Source organism: Diabrotica virgifera, chromosome 5 (genome assembly GCF_917563875.1).
Source record: "Diabrotica virgifera virgifera chromosome 5, PGI_DIABVI_V3a".
Lineage (NCBI taxonomy): Eukaryota > Metazoa > Arthropoda > Insecta > Coleoptera > Chrysomelidae > Diabrotica > Diabrotica virgifera.
In genome coordinates this window covers 52507883-52528847 of record NC_065447.1, presented here as the reverse complement: position 1 = coordinate 52528847, position 20965 = coordinate 52507883, and the positions used below count along the sequence as shown (strand labels likewise).

Sequence of the window (20965 nt, the reverse complement as noted above, 5' to 3'; positions counted from 1 at the left end):
TTTTTGTTTGTAAAAATGCATGTCATGAAAAAACAGTTTCAGATTTATGTGACGTCAGTGTGACTTGAAAAAATAAAGTGTAAGTTTCAAATTATCGTGAATGTTCGCCTTTGAAGAATAATGACATTTGACAATTTAAATGGCAATTAGTCATCATTTATGTGTGTTTTGGTCGAAGTGTTTGGATATAAATATTTTTGCGAGTTAAAAACTAAAAAGTGCAGAAGCATTGCTGCGGTGATAGCTTTTTTTAAGTTATATAATGTGTGTAGTCTACATCGATGGTAAATATATTAAATTAAGCTAATTTCACCTTATATTGTCTAGAGAATATTCTAGTTAAACCTGTTTATAATATAAAGAAACAGTCTCATTTATAACCCAAACCATGCTTAAGTTAGTATTAATTGGTAATTTTTTGCATATCGTACATTACGTTGATTTTAATATCCCACACACACACACACACACATGCTCTCGTATCAACCCCAGCCCCGGGGAACATGTGTGTTCCAATGGAAAAGTGGAACCCACATGTCCGAAGATCAAACCGCTCACACCCCGTAATGGAGTGGTACCTATCTGACCCCCAAGCTATACCTCCACCCCTCTCCATCGAAGGACATACTTGATCTTAATGTTACTTTGGATGCCCTGGGTAATGGGACATCCTTTGTATTACTTCATGTGGTTAAGCCACCTGGTTTTAGGGGTAGCTAGAAGAGCTTTTCTCCCTATATATTTTTTTTAATATCGAACTAGACTTTTTAGAAAAGTGCATAAATGATAATTTTTTTTTTAATTTTGATTTAAATATCGAACTAGACTTTTTAGAAAAGTGCATAAATGATCATTTTTAACATTAGATAGGTAACCTCTATACTATAAATGGAAGAGTAACCAATGTAAATACAATCAACTCCCCTTTATCTATGGGGCTGAGTGGCACAGTTGTCGCGGATAAGCTCTAACTGGAAGTCAAAACATATATCCAAAAAATAAATGTAGATTCACTTAAAGCTTTAACATGTTGAACGCCGCCCGAATCATATACGATTCACGCTATTTTAGTTACAGGGCCACGCGAATCACACTTGCTTCGCAGTGACTACTATAGTGTATGGACCATGGCTAAGTCGGCCCAGATAGCCGTAATATTATAAACATTGGTACTGTGTAATTGGTAATGTGTACTTACATGTTCAGACTTTTTGAAAGTAGTTTGTCACTTGTTTGTGTTTCTTTGAGTGGAAAACATGTTTCTTTATTCTACATTGCACTTTACGCAGCATCAGTTTTTGAGTCATAGTTCCCTAGGTATTCTACCACTTCATTCTTAACGGCTTAACGACTACTATATATTTTAAACAAAAGTGAAAAGGGTGAATGATATGACTGACACAATAACTTTTGTATGCCTTTTTATCTCTCACAATTATGTGACAGTATAATATGTATTTTTATATGCGATTCTGTTGTTTTGATGCTCACTGAAACTTCATTAAAAATGGGTGGTGCTCGAAGAAAAAATATTTTTTGTATATCTTCTTTTTTTAATGTGGCCTCCCACAAACTCTTAGGTAAAGGCTGTATTGAAATGCTGTTGTCACTCATAACCGACATGCATACTACAAAAAAATTCTGTTGACGTGGCAGGCAATGTGCTAAAAGAATCAACTTTTCAACATAGATGAATGACTTCCCATGTAGTTTCTGCATAAAAGATTGGAAGGCGTATCAATCTCTGTGCCAATATTATGCTAAGCAAGCAGAGATTTTTCACAAACAGTTGATAATAAAAGAACCTTTCAATGTATCCAGTACTTCATACATAGATGTAAAAAAGTCACAGGATTTGTTAGAAGATTCAAGGCAAAAAGCTTATTTAAAACTGAAAAACAATGGTGGAATTTTGCACCATAAACTGGAGACCATAATTACAAAAAATAAATCTACAACTATAGTAGAGCACCGATTATCTGAACTAATTGGGGGACATGGGTGTTCGGAAAACTGATTTTTTCAGATAATCGAACTGTAATGATATAGCCATACATTAATACAGGTGAATGAAAGCCATATTTACAACTCTAGATATGTATTAATATATTTAATGACAAAATAGGAATTAAACAAAAAAGTTAAATATTTGCAACAAAACATAATTTAGGTACAATATTAACGAATATTGAAGGCAATTGTAATTTTCATTTAATATGCCACATGATGAATGAATTAGTTTTTTTTTGTAAGTACTCTGCGATAGGCATTGCAGACATACTAACTTGTTTAAAACAAAGTGGTTTCTTGCTTTTACTAATGGCAAGCATGGGTAATCGGTGGCTTCCAGTAACATTAGCACAAGCTATATACGATCCTTGCTTATTTTAGGTCCAGGTGTTGCTAATTGACAACGTGACATAATTTCGTGGCAACGCTTTCCATTTGAGTCCGGTTTTGTGTGCATTATAATCGTTTTTGAGGGCATAATTTTCTTTCCTCAGTAATTCTCTTATTTGGATATTAAACATTAAACGAATCTGGGGCTGATAAAGTAGCACAATTTTTCTCCTCATACTTGAAGCTCACAAATTTTTAGCTAGTCTGTGCTTGCTTGAAAATTTGACGAATTTCCATGTTTTTGGTTAAATTGAACTGGTTTTTCACACATAATTGGTTCAGAAATAGGTTCTCCCTGGAATCTTCTTTTGGTAAACCATTTATATAGGTACAGCATCATCTAAATGTTTGAGCCTAATTTCATCGTTTTACGACTTGTGGATCCATCAGACAAAACAAGCTGGGACATAAAGTTACTTGCTCCTTGTTTTATTTATATCAGTAGTGGCAGATTAACAACTTTAACGATTTCCCAATCAAAATCAATTATCAAAATGCCACAAGGAAATAGCTTCAGAACAACATTAACAACTTTGTATTCATTGGATAACTTGTTTGCAGATTCATCTTACTGTAACCGTTTATTTATCTTTCATAGAAAGGACAACACGCTTACGTTTGGCAATTTCATTTGTGAGTTGGGAGTTCGGATAAGCAGTCGTTCAGTCGATTGACGTTCAGATAATCGACGCTCTACTGTATCCTAAACTTATAAATCTGATGAAAAAGTAAAGAATTCTGGTTAAAAATAACATTGTTTTTTTTAAGTAGTAAAGTCTTCTTGTAATAAATTACATAGTATTTTTGGTCAAAGTTGGTATTAAAAAATAGTATGAGGTGCTTTCTTAATGTGTTGTATAGGTCTAATTGTGTTCTTTAGTTATATGAAATTAATGTTTCCGTTTTGTGATAAAAATTTACTTTTTATTGACGAAATTATTGAAACTGTCAGCCATTTCGGTTAAACTATGTTTAGGCAAAAAGGTTTCCGTTAACAGAGGTTTTACTGTACAGTAGAGCATCGATAATCCGAACCCTGGTAATACGAACGTTCACTAATCCGAACGCAAAAAAATTATAAAATAAAAAAATATGGTCGCGGACCAAATTTTTGGATTTAATATGACAATATGACCGCGGATTTTTGTTTTGTTTATGCAGAAATACATATGTACAATATATTTGTTTATTATGCAGGTGTTTTATTCCTTGTAACTAAAACGTATGTACATATGTACTATGTTTATGAGCTTTGTATGTGTTTTGAACATATGTTCAATAATCTGAACTACCCCTATACCAATTAGTTCAGATTATCGACGCTCTACTGTACTTACAAAAACTTTGGCTGAAAGTAATGAGAAGAGTGCATAGGGTATAAAGATAGTAAATACTGGATAACAATCTTGTACTGTGCCAGTAACTTCTGACATCTTCCAAGATTGGTTCCATAAAAAGTTCATTCCTGAAGTAAAGTACATACTATTTGAAGGAGGAAAAGTTGCCACCAAAGGTGCTTCTTCTTCTGGATAATCCTTTTTCTTATCCCAATGAGGCAGCTCTAAGATCTAACAATGAGATTTCTTTATTCTTTTTTTTTTCAACCAATGTTACACCAATTACTTAACACATGAGGTCCTATGGAAGACGGATAATCAGGGTACTATCCCATTTATTCTGTAATTATAGTTGAAATTTGGAAATTTTGGAACTTTTTATTTAAAAATAAATTTCTTACTTTTAGCCCAGGAATCAAAGCTTTTCACCTCGCAATTTTTACAGAATGGATCGATTTGTTTGAAAATTTGAGAATAAGTAGTGGATAGTCCAAGGATCAAAATCTATATGATGTCGAAAAGCGCTTTTGCCATGGGGGTGGTTGCCACCCCATCTCGGGGGGTGGAAATTTTTTATTATATTTTGACAGCAAAAGTTTATAAAACATTCATTCTAAGCAAAAAATGTTCCATACATTTTTTTGATAAAATTAATAGTTTTCGATTTATTCGCTATCGAAAGTGTTAGTTTTATATCGAAAAAATCAATGTTTTTTGATATATACAGTAGACTCGCGATTATCCGAGTCTAGGTTATCCGAAGTCCTCGGTTAACCGAGTCAAAAGTCGTAACTGGTAAGTTACAACTTTCAACATTGGCGCAACATCGCCGCATAAAAAAGAGGAATGAAGCTTACGCAAATATCAACCAAAGACTTTTTAAAACAGTAATATTGATAGGTAAATATTTTTATCTTTTTTAGACAGTACTGTATTAGTTTTGTCAGTAAAATGTACTCAGTTATGTTTGTTTACGTGTTTTTCTATCAGTATAACTAAACTCAGTGTTAACCGAGTTTTTCCGTATCCGAGGTAGTCACGGTCCCAATTACCTCGGATAATCGCGAGTCTACTGTACTCATTTACGATTCACTCAACTTTTGCCGTAGAAGAATTTTTTTCAAACCAAGTTCTTAGGAATTAAATAACCTACAATTTCATATTTAAACATTTTTTCGTATCTCTGATGCTAATCTTTCTATTATGAAGAAAATGGCATTTTTTACCAAACTACAAAAATTCGTTTTCGCTTTTAGCTCCAGTTTTTTTAAAACTAATCATTCTAAGCCAGTCAAACTTCTAGAATCTATTAATTATAATTCATAAATAAAGAAGAATAAATAAGCGAATCACTAAAAACACGGCTAACTTACATTATTATGCTTAAAATTGGATTTCTCCTTTTTTTTTTCAAAAAAATATGTTGATTTTTTAACCGTAACTTTTTTATTTTTTATCTTAGAACGTTTGACAAAAAAGAATTTTGTAAGTTTTTACAAGATCTATAAGACAATTAATATTAAATCTTTTTAAAATCCTCAGTCACAAAAAGAGGCGACATTAAAAGGGTTGGTAAAGGTGGTTTTTGCATGTTATTACAAGTTTTAAGTGTCAAAAGATCACTCAATTTTTGCTGTAGAAAAAATTTTTGCAAACCAAGTTCTTGTCAATTAAATAAGCTACAATTTCAGCTTTAAACATTTTTTCATATCGCTGATGATAATCTTTCTATTTTGAAGAAAAGGCTATTTTTTTTTCTACAAAAATTCCTTATTCGCTTCTAACCCCATTTTTTTAAACTAATCATTCTAAGCCGGTCAAACGTCTAGAACCTATTAACAATACATAAGTAAAGAAGACCAAATAAGGTCAATGACTAATTTCAATTATGACGGTGATTAGGAGGTTGCTTCCGATCACTTTTTCGCTGAAAAAAATAGGGACTGACATTCTTTTCATTATAAGTCACTTAATTTTTGAGCTATAGACTTTTTTTTATTTCTGGATATAGATATTTTTAAATACTTTAAACTAGTTTAAGCAAGTTATCCTCGAAAAATGCATAGTTTTCCCGTCTTTTGACTTTGAAACTACAATATTTAGCATTTGACAAAGAAGAGCTAACATATAATTAAGTATACATAGTTCGATTACTATTGGTCTTAAAGAAAATTAAAAATACGCTTTTGTTTATCTTTTCAAAAGGTACATTTTTGTTAAGTAAAGTTGTTTTGATAAAACAAAAACTTTTGGAGTTATTAGCAGAAAACTTATTAAAAACATTGACTTTTTCGATATAAAAGTAACACTTTCGATATCGAATAAATCGAAAACTGTTAATTTTATCAACAAAATGTACGTTTTTTACTTAGAATGAACGTTTTTACCAACTTTTGTGGTCAAAATATAATAAAAAATTTCTACCATCGACATGGGGTGGCAACCACCCCAATGGTAAAAGCGCCTTTTGGCATCATATAGATTTTGATACTTGGACTATCTATCCACTGCTTATTCTCAAATTTTCAAGCAAATCGATCCATTCTGTAAAAATTGCGAGGTTTTGTCCTATTTTAAGCTTCATTACTTGGACTATTTGTTTTGTCATCATTCTACTTCTACATTTAATAACATTTGCAGTCATATTATTTCCTTTGATTCATTTTGTTGAACTAAGTTGGATTTGCAACAAGGCACAGTGTTTTAGTCCTTTGTTTTATTAGCTGACTTATTTGTTTCTATTATTCTGTGACCATAGTCCATAAAGGACTTCTTCTTAATGTGCATATACATATGTGACGAATGTTGACAGTCATCATGGCAATCTTTATCTTATCTGCACTAACGCAGAAAAGATGTGCAGGTGTTGTGTTGAATCAGGTTCTGAGGTTCTTCAACCAGGATGTTCTTCTTCTTCCTGGACCTCCATTTCCAAATGTTTTTCCTTGCAGAATGGCTTGTAGGAGGGCATATTAGGATTCGTTTTACATAATATGTCTGAAGTATTGTAACTTTTGAGATTTGATGGTGATCAACCTCTTGGTTCTTCTTCATTCTTCTGAGGACCTCCTCATTTGTGACTCAGTCAGTCCACAGGATTTTAATATAGTTACGTCTCAATTCTCAAATGCTTCCATAAAGGTGTACTTATGATTTTCATTCTTTCCTAACAGTATTCATTCCATTGTGGAACTGATCATGTGTGAACCCACCTCTCTATACCTTGTTTTTAAAACAGGAGGAGTAAACTAAAAAGACAGACTCACACCCAATAATGTCACTAGAAAAATCATCAAATACATCTTTTTTTGGTTGATCATATCAGCCTTCTACGGTAATCCATAAATATTATATTATACTAATTAAAGTAATAACGCAGAAAACACAAAAAATCACGGATATAATTTAATTTAATTAACCTACAGTAGGAAAAATTAAAGAATACCCATGAACGAACACATAAAATACGCTGTATTTTCCTGTCACCGTGTCACACAAAAAATTGGCCAGCGCAAGTACATGTAATAATTATTATTACATGTACTTGCGCTGGGCAATTTTCTTTGTGACACGGTGAGGAAAATACAGCGTGTTTTATATGTTGGTTCATGGGTATTCTTTCATTTTTCCGACTGTATGAAATGCCAATAGTGTCAAAATTTCCTAAATGTCATTAGTGTCAAAATTTTATAACAGTGGAGTAAACTTGCCTGAGGTTGGACCAATTACAAAGAAGCATTACGTGCAGTAAATTTGAATTACTCCTCCTGGTTTAAAAACAGGGTTTAGTTATTACTTGAATATAAAATTAATGTTTTTCATCAGTGACAAACATCAAAAATAAGCTACTATTTTTATAGTTTAATAAAGTAACCATAAACTGGGACGATTTTGTTATTAATTTATTTATAATTGAGTTTTTCAACTATTTATCTTCAATTAATTTGTTGATCAAGTAAATATAAACCTTTTTTAATAATATTAATGTCCAATAATATAGAAGCTCAATGACAACACATAATATAATGATAAAAATATTAATATGGAATAATTATAAAATTGTTATGATACACAAACATAAATAAAAACATATATGTAGTAGACATAGTTACTCATACAATAATAGTTAACATCTTCGATTCTTCTCTCCTTGCCTAGAATTGGCTTCTGCAATTTTTTTACATGAACTATTTTGCTGCAATTAAAAAAACATCTTCTGTTTTCACTTTTGTTTTTTTGTTGAAGATTTTGCAGTACCTACACTTATCTTTTGGGATAAAATAGGTTGTTGTTTATCTGTGGTAGTAACTTCACCATTTTCTCGAAATCTTTGGGCAAGATCTGGAAATACTCTTTGCTGCTTCATACTCCTAGGCTGAGGTTAGTGCTCCATTTAGCGTTTTGTGGTATAATTGTGTTGCATTTCAACATCCTGTAGTTCATCTGTAAATATCTGTATACCAATTTGTTCCAGAAAATCTTTGGGTGCCAAATGCAATAATCCTTTAATATCGGCTTTAAATTCTTGTAGGCTTTTGTTATGTTTTTGATATCGAACTGTCAGCTGACTTTCGAAAACCCTTATATGCTGTGGGTCATAACTTTACTCTAAAGTTTAAACGAGATAGGTATAACTGGGTGCATCCTGAGGAAGAAATTGCAAGGTGGTTGCTGCCTGTCCTCGAAGCGATACTACCAAGGAAGCTGTCATTTCTTTCGCACTCCAGCCATTTGCTCTAGTTGCTACAGAAATGTGGTGTTTTTAAAATTCTGCTAGTTCTAATTGTGCCTGGTTTAACTAGGAAATATGAGCCTGTTTTTTTCAGATTTGGCATTACTTACTGAAACAGTAATAAATACAAAAGCTTGGGTACCAATTTTTTTTCTTTCTTACTCAGCTGTTAGACTTTCTTTATTAGATTGTAAATCGTTTTGTTGTTGTTCTATTTTAATTTCTAACTCTCTTCGCATCTCCTCCTCTTCTTGCATAGATCTTCTTGGTAGATTTTGGGTCAGTGATTAACGACTACTTATCTTTATCTCCTGTCACCAATATTACAATACTTGTTAACAACTCGGCCTGAATGACATAACTATTCAAAAGCTTAATTACTACTACCAAATACATTAGACTATAATACATCCAACTCCCACAGAAAGCTGGAAGCACGTTACCACTAGCGCCTCTGCCGGCTTGAGTTAAACTACGTTTTCTCAACGTAAACATACAAATTTAATTTTGTTAATTTTTGGATAATTAAGTAGCTAATCTTGGTAAATTGTGTTTGTGTTTTTACACAAAATGTCTTATAAAATAGGTTCGGTAAAATGGATTCTCAGCAAATACCTAGGATGACCACAAAATTAACTAAAAAGTGTATTACTTTGCCTACATTTACCCCGATAAGAAGGTGTTTAGCTGCAATTTCATTTTACAAGAAGGCTAACCCCAGACTGTATAGAAAATTTATTTTCTGTTATTTGGGCTAAGGATACACCTGATAGTGTGAAATTTAGGTGTAACTTATAAAGGGAGCTTCAGATAAAATTAATGATATATTTAAAAGGTATTTTCAAAATTATATAGTACTTACAAGAGAGTGTTGAAAATGTTAAATATAATTTAAAATTAAAATGTTACTTACAAGAAACTCTCCAAAACGTATGTACCTACAAATTGGCACAAAACTTTTATAGATAAATATTTTGCTCTTTTAATAAAAGCATATGTAACTTGAAAAAGAAAAATTATCTAAATTAAAGAGTAAGAATATAAAATTTATTTATAAAATACGGTATAAAATACCTTTCTTTTAAATGCATAGTTTGTGGTTATAACTCATACCACTAGATGGCGCTATTTTGTTTGCCTCCACAAAATTAATGGCAAATGTCAAGAGTTGTATGTATTATAGTCTAATGTATTTGCTACTACTGCTTACAAGCAACAATAGAAATGAACCCAACCTGTGAGGCATGCACACACCTTAGAAAATGACATATATGTGTTATAATTCGTTGGATGAGGGGAATTGATCCGATTTGTATAGCAACCACTCCACTTCGCCCCAATAGTTCAGACGCTAATGCGCCATAGAGGCTACAAATCGGCAAAATGCTTGTCACATAGAAGTCCTGAGTCTTGTATGTGACACAAGGACTTCCACATGAAATACTTTTCCTGGTTGGGCTGCTGAGCGCCTCATCCTCTTAAGATCCTGCCATCATCTTAATTGACTTATCATCATTGTGCTTTTGCTTGTTCGGGCGCCGAGTCCCCGCTCCGCACTAGGCCCAGTTAGTGTTGGAAAATTCTCGAGAATGAAAAATCGGAGAATATTCTCGATATGCAGAATTTTCTGAGAATTAACCCCATGACGCACTTAGAAGATGAAAAATAGGGTTTTAAAAATCATGATCTTATGTACAAAATTATGAGACGAAACAACAGTTTTCTTTGTATATAAAAAAATACAAAAACAACAGAAAACACAAAATTTCTTTCATAAAAAATGAAATTTTCTTAACAGCAAATAATCGATCTGGTATGATAAAAGATGAGACCTCAAATTCAGAATCTATTTCTATCATTAGCTCATCCTAGTCATCTACAGTCTGCATTTCAATGTACTGATGAGTTGTGGGATTTTGTTTTTCACGAGTGGGCAGCTCAGTCATGGATTGGTCTACATCTAACAATTTTAAATTGTGAGCAATAAAAGTTACCTTACGAGCCCGTTCAGCAGTGAGCTGGTTTCTTTTAGAGGAGTGGATAAAAAAAAACCATAAGTACTGAAACTTCTTTCAGTCGCTGCACTGGATGAAAGTATGCTTAATAATATATCAACTACTATTTTAGTTAATTTTGTTCCGAAACATGTACCTTTTCACTATATGATTAAGTCAAGTTTTTCAATTGATTGTACAACGTATGGTTTTCCAAAAAATCCCTCCTTAAACCGATAAAGTGCCAAATCCGCCATTATTTCAGCCGACTCATCACCATATTTTAAAGTTGCTAAATTATCTACAAACTCAGTTTCCTCAACTTGTTCTTCTCTGCTTAAATGAACACCATTCTAAATATTTTCACGTTAATATTGCACCAAAACAATAAATATTGACAGTGTCAACACCCTTGCTAGTGGTTCATGGGATTGGCAAAAACAATATACTTACATATTTTTAAATTATAATAATTTGACACGTATCTAGTTTTTATTTTTGTTTCGGTTTTTGAAAATATAGAAAAATTTTGCCGATTATTTTTTAATGATTTTAACTTCCAATCGTATAGTAAGATATTTGATCACGTGTTTAATTCTGTCCAGTCAGATTAAAATTATACTGATTATTTCATTCATAGGAGATTCTGACCAATAGATAGCTACAGAAATACAAATTGAACTGATTATTTTTTGATGATTCTAACTTCCAATCGTATAGTAAGATATTTATCTTTAGATCACGTGTTTAATTCTGTCCAATCAGATTAAAATTATACTGAGAATTATCTACTGTAGAAAATTACCGATAGAATTTTTTTAAGTAGATTGTTTCTGTTTAATGGCAACCAGTTTCCTTTGACAACTGTCGTATTAAAAATATACTTATTAAAAAATAATCTTACGAATATCACACGACAGTAAGAATAAATAAGAAAATATAATGCTTCATTTTTACTCAAATTTGCTGTCCTTGGGCAATAGCCACTCGAGCCCTGTGGGCTCTCGTGTCTATTGCCAGACAACAAATTTTCGAAAAACTGTCGCATTATTTTCAATTTATTCTCACTCTCTTGTGATATTATACCCGATAATTTTTGATAATTTCCCGTCGTCAAGTATATTACGTCAGATGCCCTTCGTTGTTATGAAAAAATACATTCAGTGACATTAATGACAATTAATGTTTCAAAAATTATAAAAGTGATGACTTTCAACCGTCAAATATTTATAATAACTGTGTGTTTAATTGTACTAATTTGTACTTACATAAATAAATTACAATAAAATTTTGGTTTTGAACAGTTTTATTCATGAAATAATCACAACAAATTGCACTCGATCTCTAAAATTAATATAGAATTTTAGAGCTCTTGTGCAGTTACTACTGAGAATTTTTTTAAGTAGATTGTTTCTGTTTAATGGCAACCAGTTTCCTAGTTTTGACAACCGTCACATTTAAGAAAATATCCATAATATACGTATTAAAAAATAATCTTACGAATATCACACGACAGTAAGAATAAATAAGAAAATAATGCTTCATTTTTACTCAAATTTGTTGTCATTGGGCAATAGCCACTCGAGCCCTGAACAAATTTTCGAAAAACTGTCGCATTATTTTCAATTTATTCTCACTCTCTTGTGATATTATACCCGAGAATATTCTCGAGAGAATTTTCTGGCCGAGAATATTCTCATTCTCTTCTAACATCACTAGGCCCAGTTCAGCAACTGCCGACTGGGCAGATACTACTACTTGAACTGTCAACTGCCTATTTATAGACATTTTCTGACGTTCCAAACCTTACTAGACATTTCGGGACAATTCGGTGACGTCTAGAAAATTCTCTACCGCCTCAATTTATTATAGATTTATACCATTGTTTATATAGGGAGATAGTTGGTCAGCCCAATAGGTAAATATGTTTGATTCAAATTGAGACAGTCACCAGATGTCCTCACAATTTCTGTCAGGGTCGCAACGTCAAAATGCATAGACACCAAGTTGGATACGATCATATTCATAACACCCCAACTCGCATACATATTAAGAAAAATAAATATATATGGAAGAATATATTTAGAAATTGAATTAATGATGTCATGCTATTATATAATACAGTGGAACCTCGATTATCCGTCTCTCCATTAACCGTCACCTCTGTTAACCGTCAGGGTACATACAGACGTATTGACTATATTATAAGCAAACATTTTAATGTAAAAAAATAAAAAAAAAACGTTAAATTGATTTGTGATGAGGACACAAACGGCTATCCATTGCTGACAGATAAAGAAATCGTTGAAATGGCAACAAAGGCGGACCAAACAGATTCAGAAGCTGACACAGACTTGGAATTTGACTGTAGATATGTTGATGAACCTATTGTAACTGACAAAGATTTGTGTAAATAATCTAGAGAAGCTGCATCTCACATGCAATAATTCATCGAGTGGTATTCTCAACAAGAAGAAGCCAATAAAGTAGATTGATGAGTAGATTGCATGATCTTATGCCGATTAAAAAATTCAACCGTGGCAAAATCTGAAGCAACAGTAAAACAAACAAAGATTTCAGAATATTTTAAATTAATTCGATTGTACAAACACAAATCCCTCTTATATTGTCAAACAAAACATACAAATGAAATTTGAGAGTTGTACTACGAATTTTTAATTTTTTTTAATGTTCTATTAACCGTCTTTTCGATTATCCGTCATACCCTTGGTCCGGTGCCCTGACGGATAATCGAGGTTCTACTGTATATAATATAGTAGCATGACATCATTAATTCAGTTTCTAAATATACTCTTCTATATACATATTTATTTTTCTTAATATATATGCGAGTTGGGGTGTTATGAATAGGATCGTATCCAACTTGGTGTCTATGCATTTTGACGTTGCGACCCTGACAGAAATTGTGGAGACATCTGGTGACTGTCTCAATTTGAATCAAACAAATTTTTCTATTGGGCTGACCAACTATCCCTATATAAACAATGTTTATACCTATTGGTTAACGATAAGATAATTAATTGTTTTTATTTTTCAGGCCGACATGTCACAAGAAGACGTAAATTTGTTGAATTCTTTGGAAAAATTGGAATTAGATATTAAGTCGATTAAAAAACCCGTGAACAGTTTCAAACCAAACCCATTCATGAGACGGAGACGCTCCAAATCCCTTTCTTCCATCAATTTTGGTTCAACATGTGATTGTGCATCGAAACAACAAAGTGTAAAGCATACTACATCATTTAAAAAGCCAAACAAAAAGATCCTCAGAGATCCTGTGTTAAAGTTTGTTGAGTGTTCTCAAAAGGGAAAACACTCTAAAGGACACTCGTCCAAAAAGAAAGACAAACAGTTTGGTGAAACGTCAAAGCCTACAGATGATTTTAAGTCCATCATAAACGGTTGTGAACTGTTAAGCATACGCAATAATGATTCTAATTTGGACAGGTACTCCGCTCCTAGTTTTTTAATAGCTCAGTATCAAAATAATACTCAGAGATCTGATAGTACGAGTCAGAACATTGGTAGCTGCTCACATCAAGCTAGGATGAACGTTAATCCCCCGTGTGATGTGACAATCGACGAACTTGCTAGTTACTTTGAAACATTTGTACATATACCCAAAAAAATGAGTTCTATGGCTGAGATGATGTATATTTAACAACATTATAACATTTGTGGTTTGATGTTTAACTGCTTCGATTCTATAATGTTTTAAATATTTAGCTGTTGTGATGAGTAGGTTTAGGTTTTGGTTTTCAAGGTTTTGATTGGATTTGATAGCACTTAATATTTTCTGACAAGAGCTCAGTGTATTTGTTATTTAAATATAATTAGAACGAGTATGACGACTACAACATCAGATCCCTTTCGAAGATAAAATATAGGTGGATGGACACTGTGAGCATAAAATTCATAGTTGCATGATCTGTGTAACATTTATACAGTAATCATAAAATATGATGAACCATAGAGGCGTATGTCTGAAATTAGAAGAATGTTTATGTTCTGTAACTTATTAAACTATTAGGGGAAGTGAGGGCCAAGTGGAAAGGTTTCAATATTATAGTACATATTCATTAGAATACAGTGTGGAATGTACAAAAACCTTGTCGAATTCACATTGTATGTTTAATCAGAAGACAAAGGAATAGTTATGTTTCCTTGTCCTCCATAAGGTGCAGTGAGCGTATTTGAAATGTTTGTCGTTGAAATTTATTTTGTCAAATTCGAACATATACTAGGATGGTCCGATAAGTACTTAGCCTTCAAGAGAAAAACGAAAGTTTTGGAAAAGTTGTGATTTATTTCTGAACGTAGTCTCATTTTAGCTCGATATACTTGACACAGTGTTGCTGCAACTTCTTTAACCCGTATGAAAAATACGTTTTCTCCAGGTCTGCAAAGTAGGCTTCGATGGCGGCGATGAACTCCTCATTCGACTTAAATTTCTGCCCGGCGAGTCACTTTTTCAAGTTTTAAAACAAAAACAAGTCGTACAGGGCCAAATCTGGAAAATACAGTGGATGAGATACCAGTTCGTATCCCAATTCGACCAGTTTGGCCATGGCGACGGCGGAGGTGTGAGCTGGTGTGATGTCATGGCAAAATAGCACTTTTTTCCCCAATTGGGGCTGTTTTTTCTGAAATTAAGGGTCGAATCGGCCCAATAATTCGACATAGTAAAGCCCCGTGACCGTTTGGGAACTTTTCCCAGACCTTTTCCTCCCGGACCTTTTCTGGGAAGTTTATATTTACCTTTTTAATCCCAGAAAACGGTGACCGTCACCCCTCCGGACGATAGGACAGACTTTGCCTTCTTCGGAGCACGCTCGCCTTCTTCTTTTGTCGGACGCCATCGAAGCAGAAGAATTACCATACACAGCAATAAAGCGTTCTTTGATTTCACTACGCGATTTCCCTTCCAAAAACAAGAATTGAAACATCGACCGATATTGCTCTTTTTTCATTTTTTTCAAAATCCCCAGACACGCCCGCTTTCACATGCGGTCAAAACAAAACTACTACGAGTCCAATTTGGCTGAGATTTTGACGTATGCCGTCTACAAGAATGTATTATACAATAGTATATTTCTCTTGTGATAGTGGCGCCATCTGGCGGAGAAGCTAAGTACTTATCGGACCACCCAGGTATCTGCTGGACAAAAATTGTAAATAAATACTCCTCCATCAAAGGATGTGCAGAGTTTATGAGCCCACTTCTGACAAATATTGCAGTGAGTCCACACTTCTTTGCTCTTGGAGTTGCTGTATGGTCCTCAGTGTGGAGATCTTCTGGAGGTTTCGGTGTGATGAATTTTTGGCAAAATGTATTCTTATTTTTTCCTGTATTCTTGGTCAAACTCCTCTTTGGTATTCTCTTATTAGCCGTTTTCTTACTTCCTTTGTTTTCTAGTTCCGTTCCTAGTTAGTTTCCCGTAGTTCCGTTTTGAAGGTGAGATTGTGACTAGTTCTAATTTTTATCATCTGGTCCGGCGGCGTCTAAATTCAGTAGATCTATTAGCTCTAGGAAAAGGTAAGATTTTCTTAGGAGCTGTAAGATGCCTGTGGCAATTTTTTTCCCATGGTTGGAGATATTGCTAGCACATCTCTACTGCATGAGGGCCGCGGTCAACTTTCTTCTGTGCCTTCTATGGATGTAACTGAGTTTGCAGTAAGATGCAACTGTACTTCAGTTTGGCTACTTGTGTCATTCAGGCGGGTTTCCGAGAAGTTTTCTTCTTCGATAAAGGGGTCTTTAGATGGAGAAAAGTCGTCAGAGAATACTTCAGAGTTGAATGGGCAAGTGCCACATTTTTTAAATCCAGAGGTGATATTTTGAGAGGTGAAACTGATTTCAAAGGCAGTTTTCACCAAATGGGGTATGTCATGTTGGATTATTCTCCTACCTGGAAAGTTCTTCTGAAAAGTGTCCACTGCAATTTCAAACGCCTCCTTAAACGATCTGAACACCGTCACATCAAGTGATTGAAGTTTATGCGTGGTGAGTAGTGGAACAGATATCATGATTTCTCTGGCGAGAATTTTAATTTCAAATTTAAATGTGAACTGTGGTTACGAGTGTTATCTTTTTAAAAATATATAGACTTGGAGTACTTTATTGCTTTCCAAAATATGTCCCAACAAGATCGATACACTTTTGCATACGTTCAAACCAAATGCTAAAACAGTTAATCCAGTCTCCAACAATGGTTGAACAATTCGATGTTTTGAAGCTCCAAGCTAGTCTTTTGGGCAGTGTGAGCACTTGCATTGCCCTGATGTAGGATGATTCGCCGTTGTGTGTTGCTTTTTCGGAGTTTCGCTATAATTTCTGGTAAACAAACGGTTATATACCAATCAGAAGTAACCGTTCTTCGATGGTCTAAAACAATTGTTGCCACATGACCAGATTTTGGCACAAAGTTGCGATCATTGTCTTTGACACACTTCGAGAACGGATTACTTTTGTTGGTTTTCCTCATCGTGAAACACACCCAAGGCGGATCGGCGTTTATTTTCCGGTTCGTAGGAGTAAATCCAAGATTCGTCGCCACTGACAATGCTATAAACGTTTTTTGAGGAGTAAATCCAAGATTCAACGCTGCTAAAAATGTTCAAGAAAATTCAACGTTTTTTGAACTTGTTTTTGTTGAACCTTTCCAATGTTTTTCGACACCAATTGACGCGAACCGCCTTTTGTCCTTCTGTAAGCAAATGAGGGATCCAACGGGAAACCAACTTTGTAACAACCAGTTCTTTTGGATCGAGGTCTTCGAAATGTCCAAAGATTCCTCTATCTCCCGGTATGTTAATTCGCTGACGAACCGCATCAATGTTTGCTGTGTAACTGCTGTTTTGGGTGGACCTGGGTGGAAACACGTGCATTTAAACATTAACGCCGAGTCGCGTTGGTGTTGCATTGTAATTGGGTTGCTGTCGCCGGTTGTTTTTGATGAGAACACGGTCTAAAAGAACCATCCTTCTTTAACAAGTTAGTCTCTATACGAGTCTGCATTAAAGAATTCGAAAAAAGGATGTATAATTTTTTCCTGTAAATTCCCTTAATTTATCTCGTGATAGATTCCTCGATTGAACCTTATACTTCATTTATTTTAAAATTGCATGCAGGACAATTATTCTAAGATATATGAAGTTATGGATATGCGTTCATCTCATTTGTGGTTTATCGTATAATGAATACATGTATTTATGTTACTTGTCTTTAACAGTTGATGATATAAATGAAAGAGTCGTAACAAGCAGAAGAGTAATACTGTTGTAAAGGGAGCATTCTTATAAATAATTAGACAATTCTATCAGTTGAAATTAGAATCTGAATTCGTTGTTTATTACTATAATATACTGTACATATACAATAGTTTCATTATTAAATCCTTAGTGAATATATAAAAAGCAATTAGATATTGCAGTTTAACAATATGAAAATTATTGTTTAATTTACTTTTTTGTATAAAATAAAAAATTGTAGAATACTTGTTGTTTATTCTTATATTATTCTTATTATCCCCATCCACTCACTGCATTATAAAAATCTCCCTACTTTCTCAAATTTTGTTCTCGATTGTTGATATATACAGGGTGTTTCATTAAGAATTGTCCACATAGTAACTGGAGAAACCTTAGCACAAAATACGAAGATTTAACCTAAAACACTTTAATAAAATATTCCTCCTTACCGAGATACACAGTGTTTTATTACCTACAAATAATCTAAAATGATTTTAGCCCATTGTTTTAGCACCTTCCAATATTTTTTGTTTAAACTTGACCAACAATTTAAACATGTTAGGATACTTTAACTAGTGTTAAAAGTTAGTGTTCCGCTGTTACCAGAGGCGTGCTGTAGGAATATATGCTTCCTTTTTTCTTCTCACAATTAACGCCACTGTCGTAATAATATTTCAGCATGTTTTTTTATTCTTCATTACTTTTTACGTAAATATCATACATGTCTCAATGCAATAGAGTAAGTAGTTTTCAAGTTATTTGTATTTAAAGATATTGGATTCAATAAGATTATGTGTTTAAAATACATAGTCTTATTGAATACATTACCTTTAAACTCAAATAACTTGAAAACTGCTTAAGTATTCTATCCTGTATCGCTATCGCATTGAGACAAAATGGTGATATTTACGTAAAAAGTAACGAAGAATAAGAAAACATACTGAAACTATTTTTACGACAGTGGCGTTAATTGTTTGTGAGGGCGAAAAGGAAGTATACCTATTATTATATCCTTACAGCACGCCTGTGGTAACAGCGGGAAACTATCTTTTAACACTAAACTATCCTAACATGAGTAAAATGTTTGTCAAGTTTGAACAAAAAATATTGGAAGATGTTAAAACACTCTGTATCTTGGTAAGGAGAAATATTTTATTTAAGTGTTTTAGGTTAAACCTTCGTATTTTGTGCTAAAGTTTCTCCAGTTACTAAAATGGATATTTCTTAATGAAACACCCTGTATAAGTAGGTATATACTCGGTTCGATGATCCCAGTTCCAACTGCCTAGTAAATTTAGTACTTAATTATTTTTGCTAGGTACTTACGTCGGAAATTAGGTAATAGAGATAGTGCAAACGCTGCTGACCATGGAGCTGCGCGAAGGCGGACATTTTCACGTTGCATAGCACAGTGCGTTTCGCATGGAAGTGGGGACCAAACCAAATTTCGTCTACTGCGCCGTGGTCACGAGTGTTGCACTATCTCTACTATATAGGGTGAGGCAGATAAAGGGCCTATTAGAAATATCTCGAGAACTAAAGGCAACAGAATCATGAAAATTGGAATGAATGGGTTTTGAAGACTGATCTATTTAATGAAAATATTTTCATCTATTTGGTACTTCCAGTTATACCGGAAGTTGCTTATAACTTTATTTTTTTAAATGGGACACCCTGTATATTTTTTACATTTTTTGATTCTCTTTGATTTCTTCTTTCTTAAAATATGAGGTTTTCTAATATTATACAGGGTAGTTTAAAAGATAATTACGTTTTTTTATGCATTTCGTAGCAACTTTCACACCTTGTAGAATTGTAGTAGTTTGAGATCAAAATCTCAATTTATGTTCAAACGATTTTTAATATGGTCTGCTATTATTAAGAATTATTAGTATAGCTAAATTTTTAATTTTAGTATACAGGGTGGGTCGAAACTCGGATTGAGTATTTTCTGAGTTTTCTTAAATGGAACACCCTATATTTTAGTATTGTAATGAAATGATATTTTATGGTACTTTCTTACTTCTTAAGTATTCCCTATACCTCACTGCTTTAATTTGTGCTTAATTGTTAATCGCACCAACAATCTTAACTACGTAGGTATTTTGATAGCTCAACCATTATTGGCAATTTTAAGTATCAGTCTAGATTAATGTGTATTTATTTCCAAAAAATTATTAGTGATTGAATATTTTCACGGCCAACCTAATAAAATTTCACGTATTTTGTGTTGCAATTAATGTTTGGCTTTAATCACCAATAACTCACAAACTAAAGCAGTTAGGTATAGGGAATGCTTAAGAAATTAAAAAGTACCATAAAATAACATTTCAATACAATACTAAAATACAGCGTGTTCCATTTAAGAAAACTCAGAAAATACTCATTCCGAGTTTCGACCAACCCTGTATACTAAAATGAAAAATTTAACTATACCAATAATTTTTAACAATAGTAGACTATATTGAAAATCATTTGAACATAAATACAGTTTATTATTTCAAACTACATATTACAATTCTACCGGGTGTGAATGTTGCTACCAAATTAATAAGGAAACGTAATTATCTTTTAAACTACCCTGTATAATATTATAAAACCTTATATTTTAAGAAAGAAGAATCCAAAAAAGTAAAAATATACAGGGTGTCCCATTTAAAAAAATGAAGTTACAATCAACTTCCGGTATAACCGAAAGTAGCAAAGAGTCCAAAATATTTTCTTAAATAGTTCACACCTCAAAACTCCTGTATTCCAATTTTCATGATTCTCTTACCTTTAGTTTTAGAGATATTTCTAATAGGCCCTTTATCTGCCTCACCCTGTATAACCAAGCATACATGCTCGTAACCAATCAGAATCAGAGATCTTTTTTTGGCTGCTGTATTATATTGTGGCCTTAGTTCAGAGAAATAAGGAAAAAAAATAGCCTGTTGGTGACACAACCCCCTCCAGGCCGAAACTACATTTTTATCCATAATAATAACCTATATATTTCCTGCAGCCGATTTTGATGATATACATAGTTATAAACAAATGAAGATCAAAAAACGGTAAATTTTCGCTTTTTTCGTCTATTACTAAGAAAATAGTCATTTCAAACAAATTTGAGAGTAAGAAACTCATAAACGGTATAAAAAACTTCAATATGGCGTTTGCTTAATATGTTTATCCTTATTGGTTGCTTAGAAAATTGCAAAATAAATCATAAATTTTGAGTTTTTATAAAT

General features: G+C 33.2%; 1 protein-coding gene across 1 annotated transcript; it reads left to right on the top strand.

Annotated features, from left to right (window-relative positions):
- Positions 1-118: 118 nt before the first annotated feature.
- LOC126885730 (oxidative stress-responsive serine-rich protein 1) lies at positions 119-17980 on the top strand. Its single transcript, XM_050652499.1, has 2 exons — positions 119-284; positions 13522-17980. Exons 1-2 carry the CDS (start codon positions 282-284, stop codon positions 14143-14145), a joined length of 627 nt encoding a protein of 208 aa, XP_050508456.1. The 5' UTR covers positions 119-281; the 3' UTR covers positions 14146-17980.
- Positions 17981-20965: the final 2985 nt, after the last annotated feature.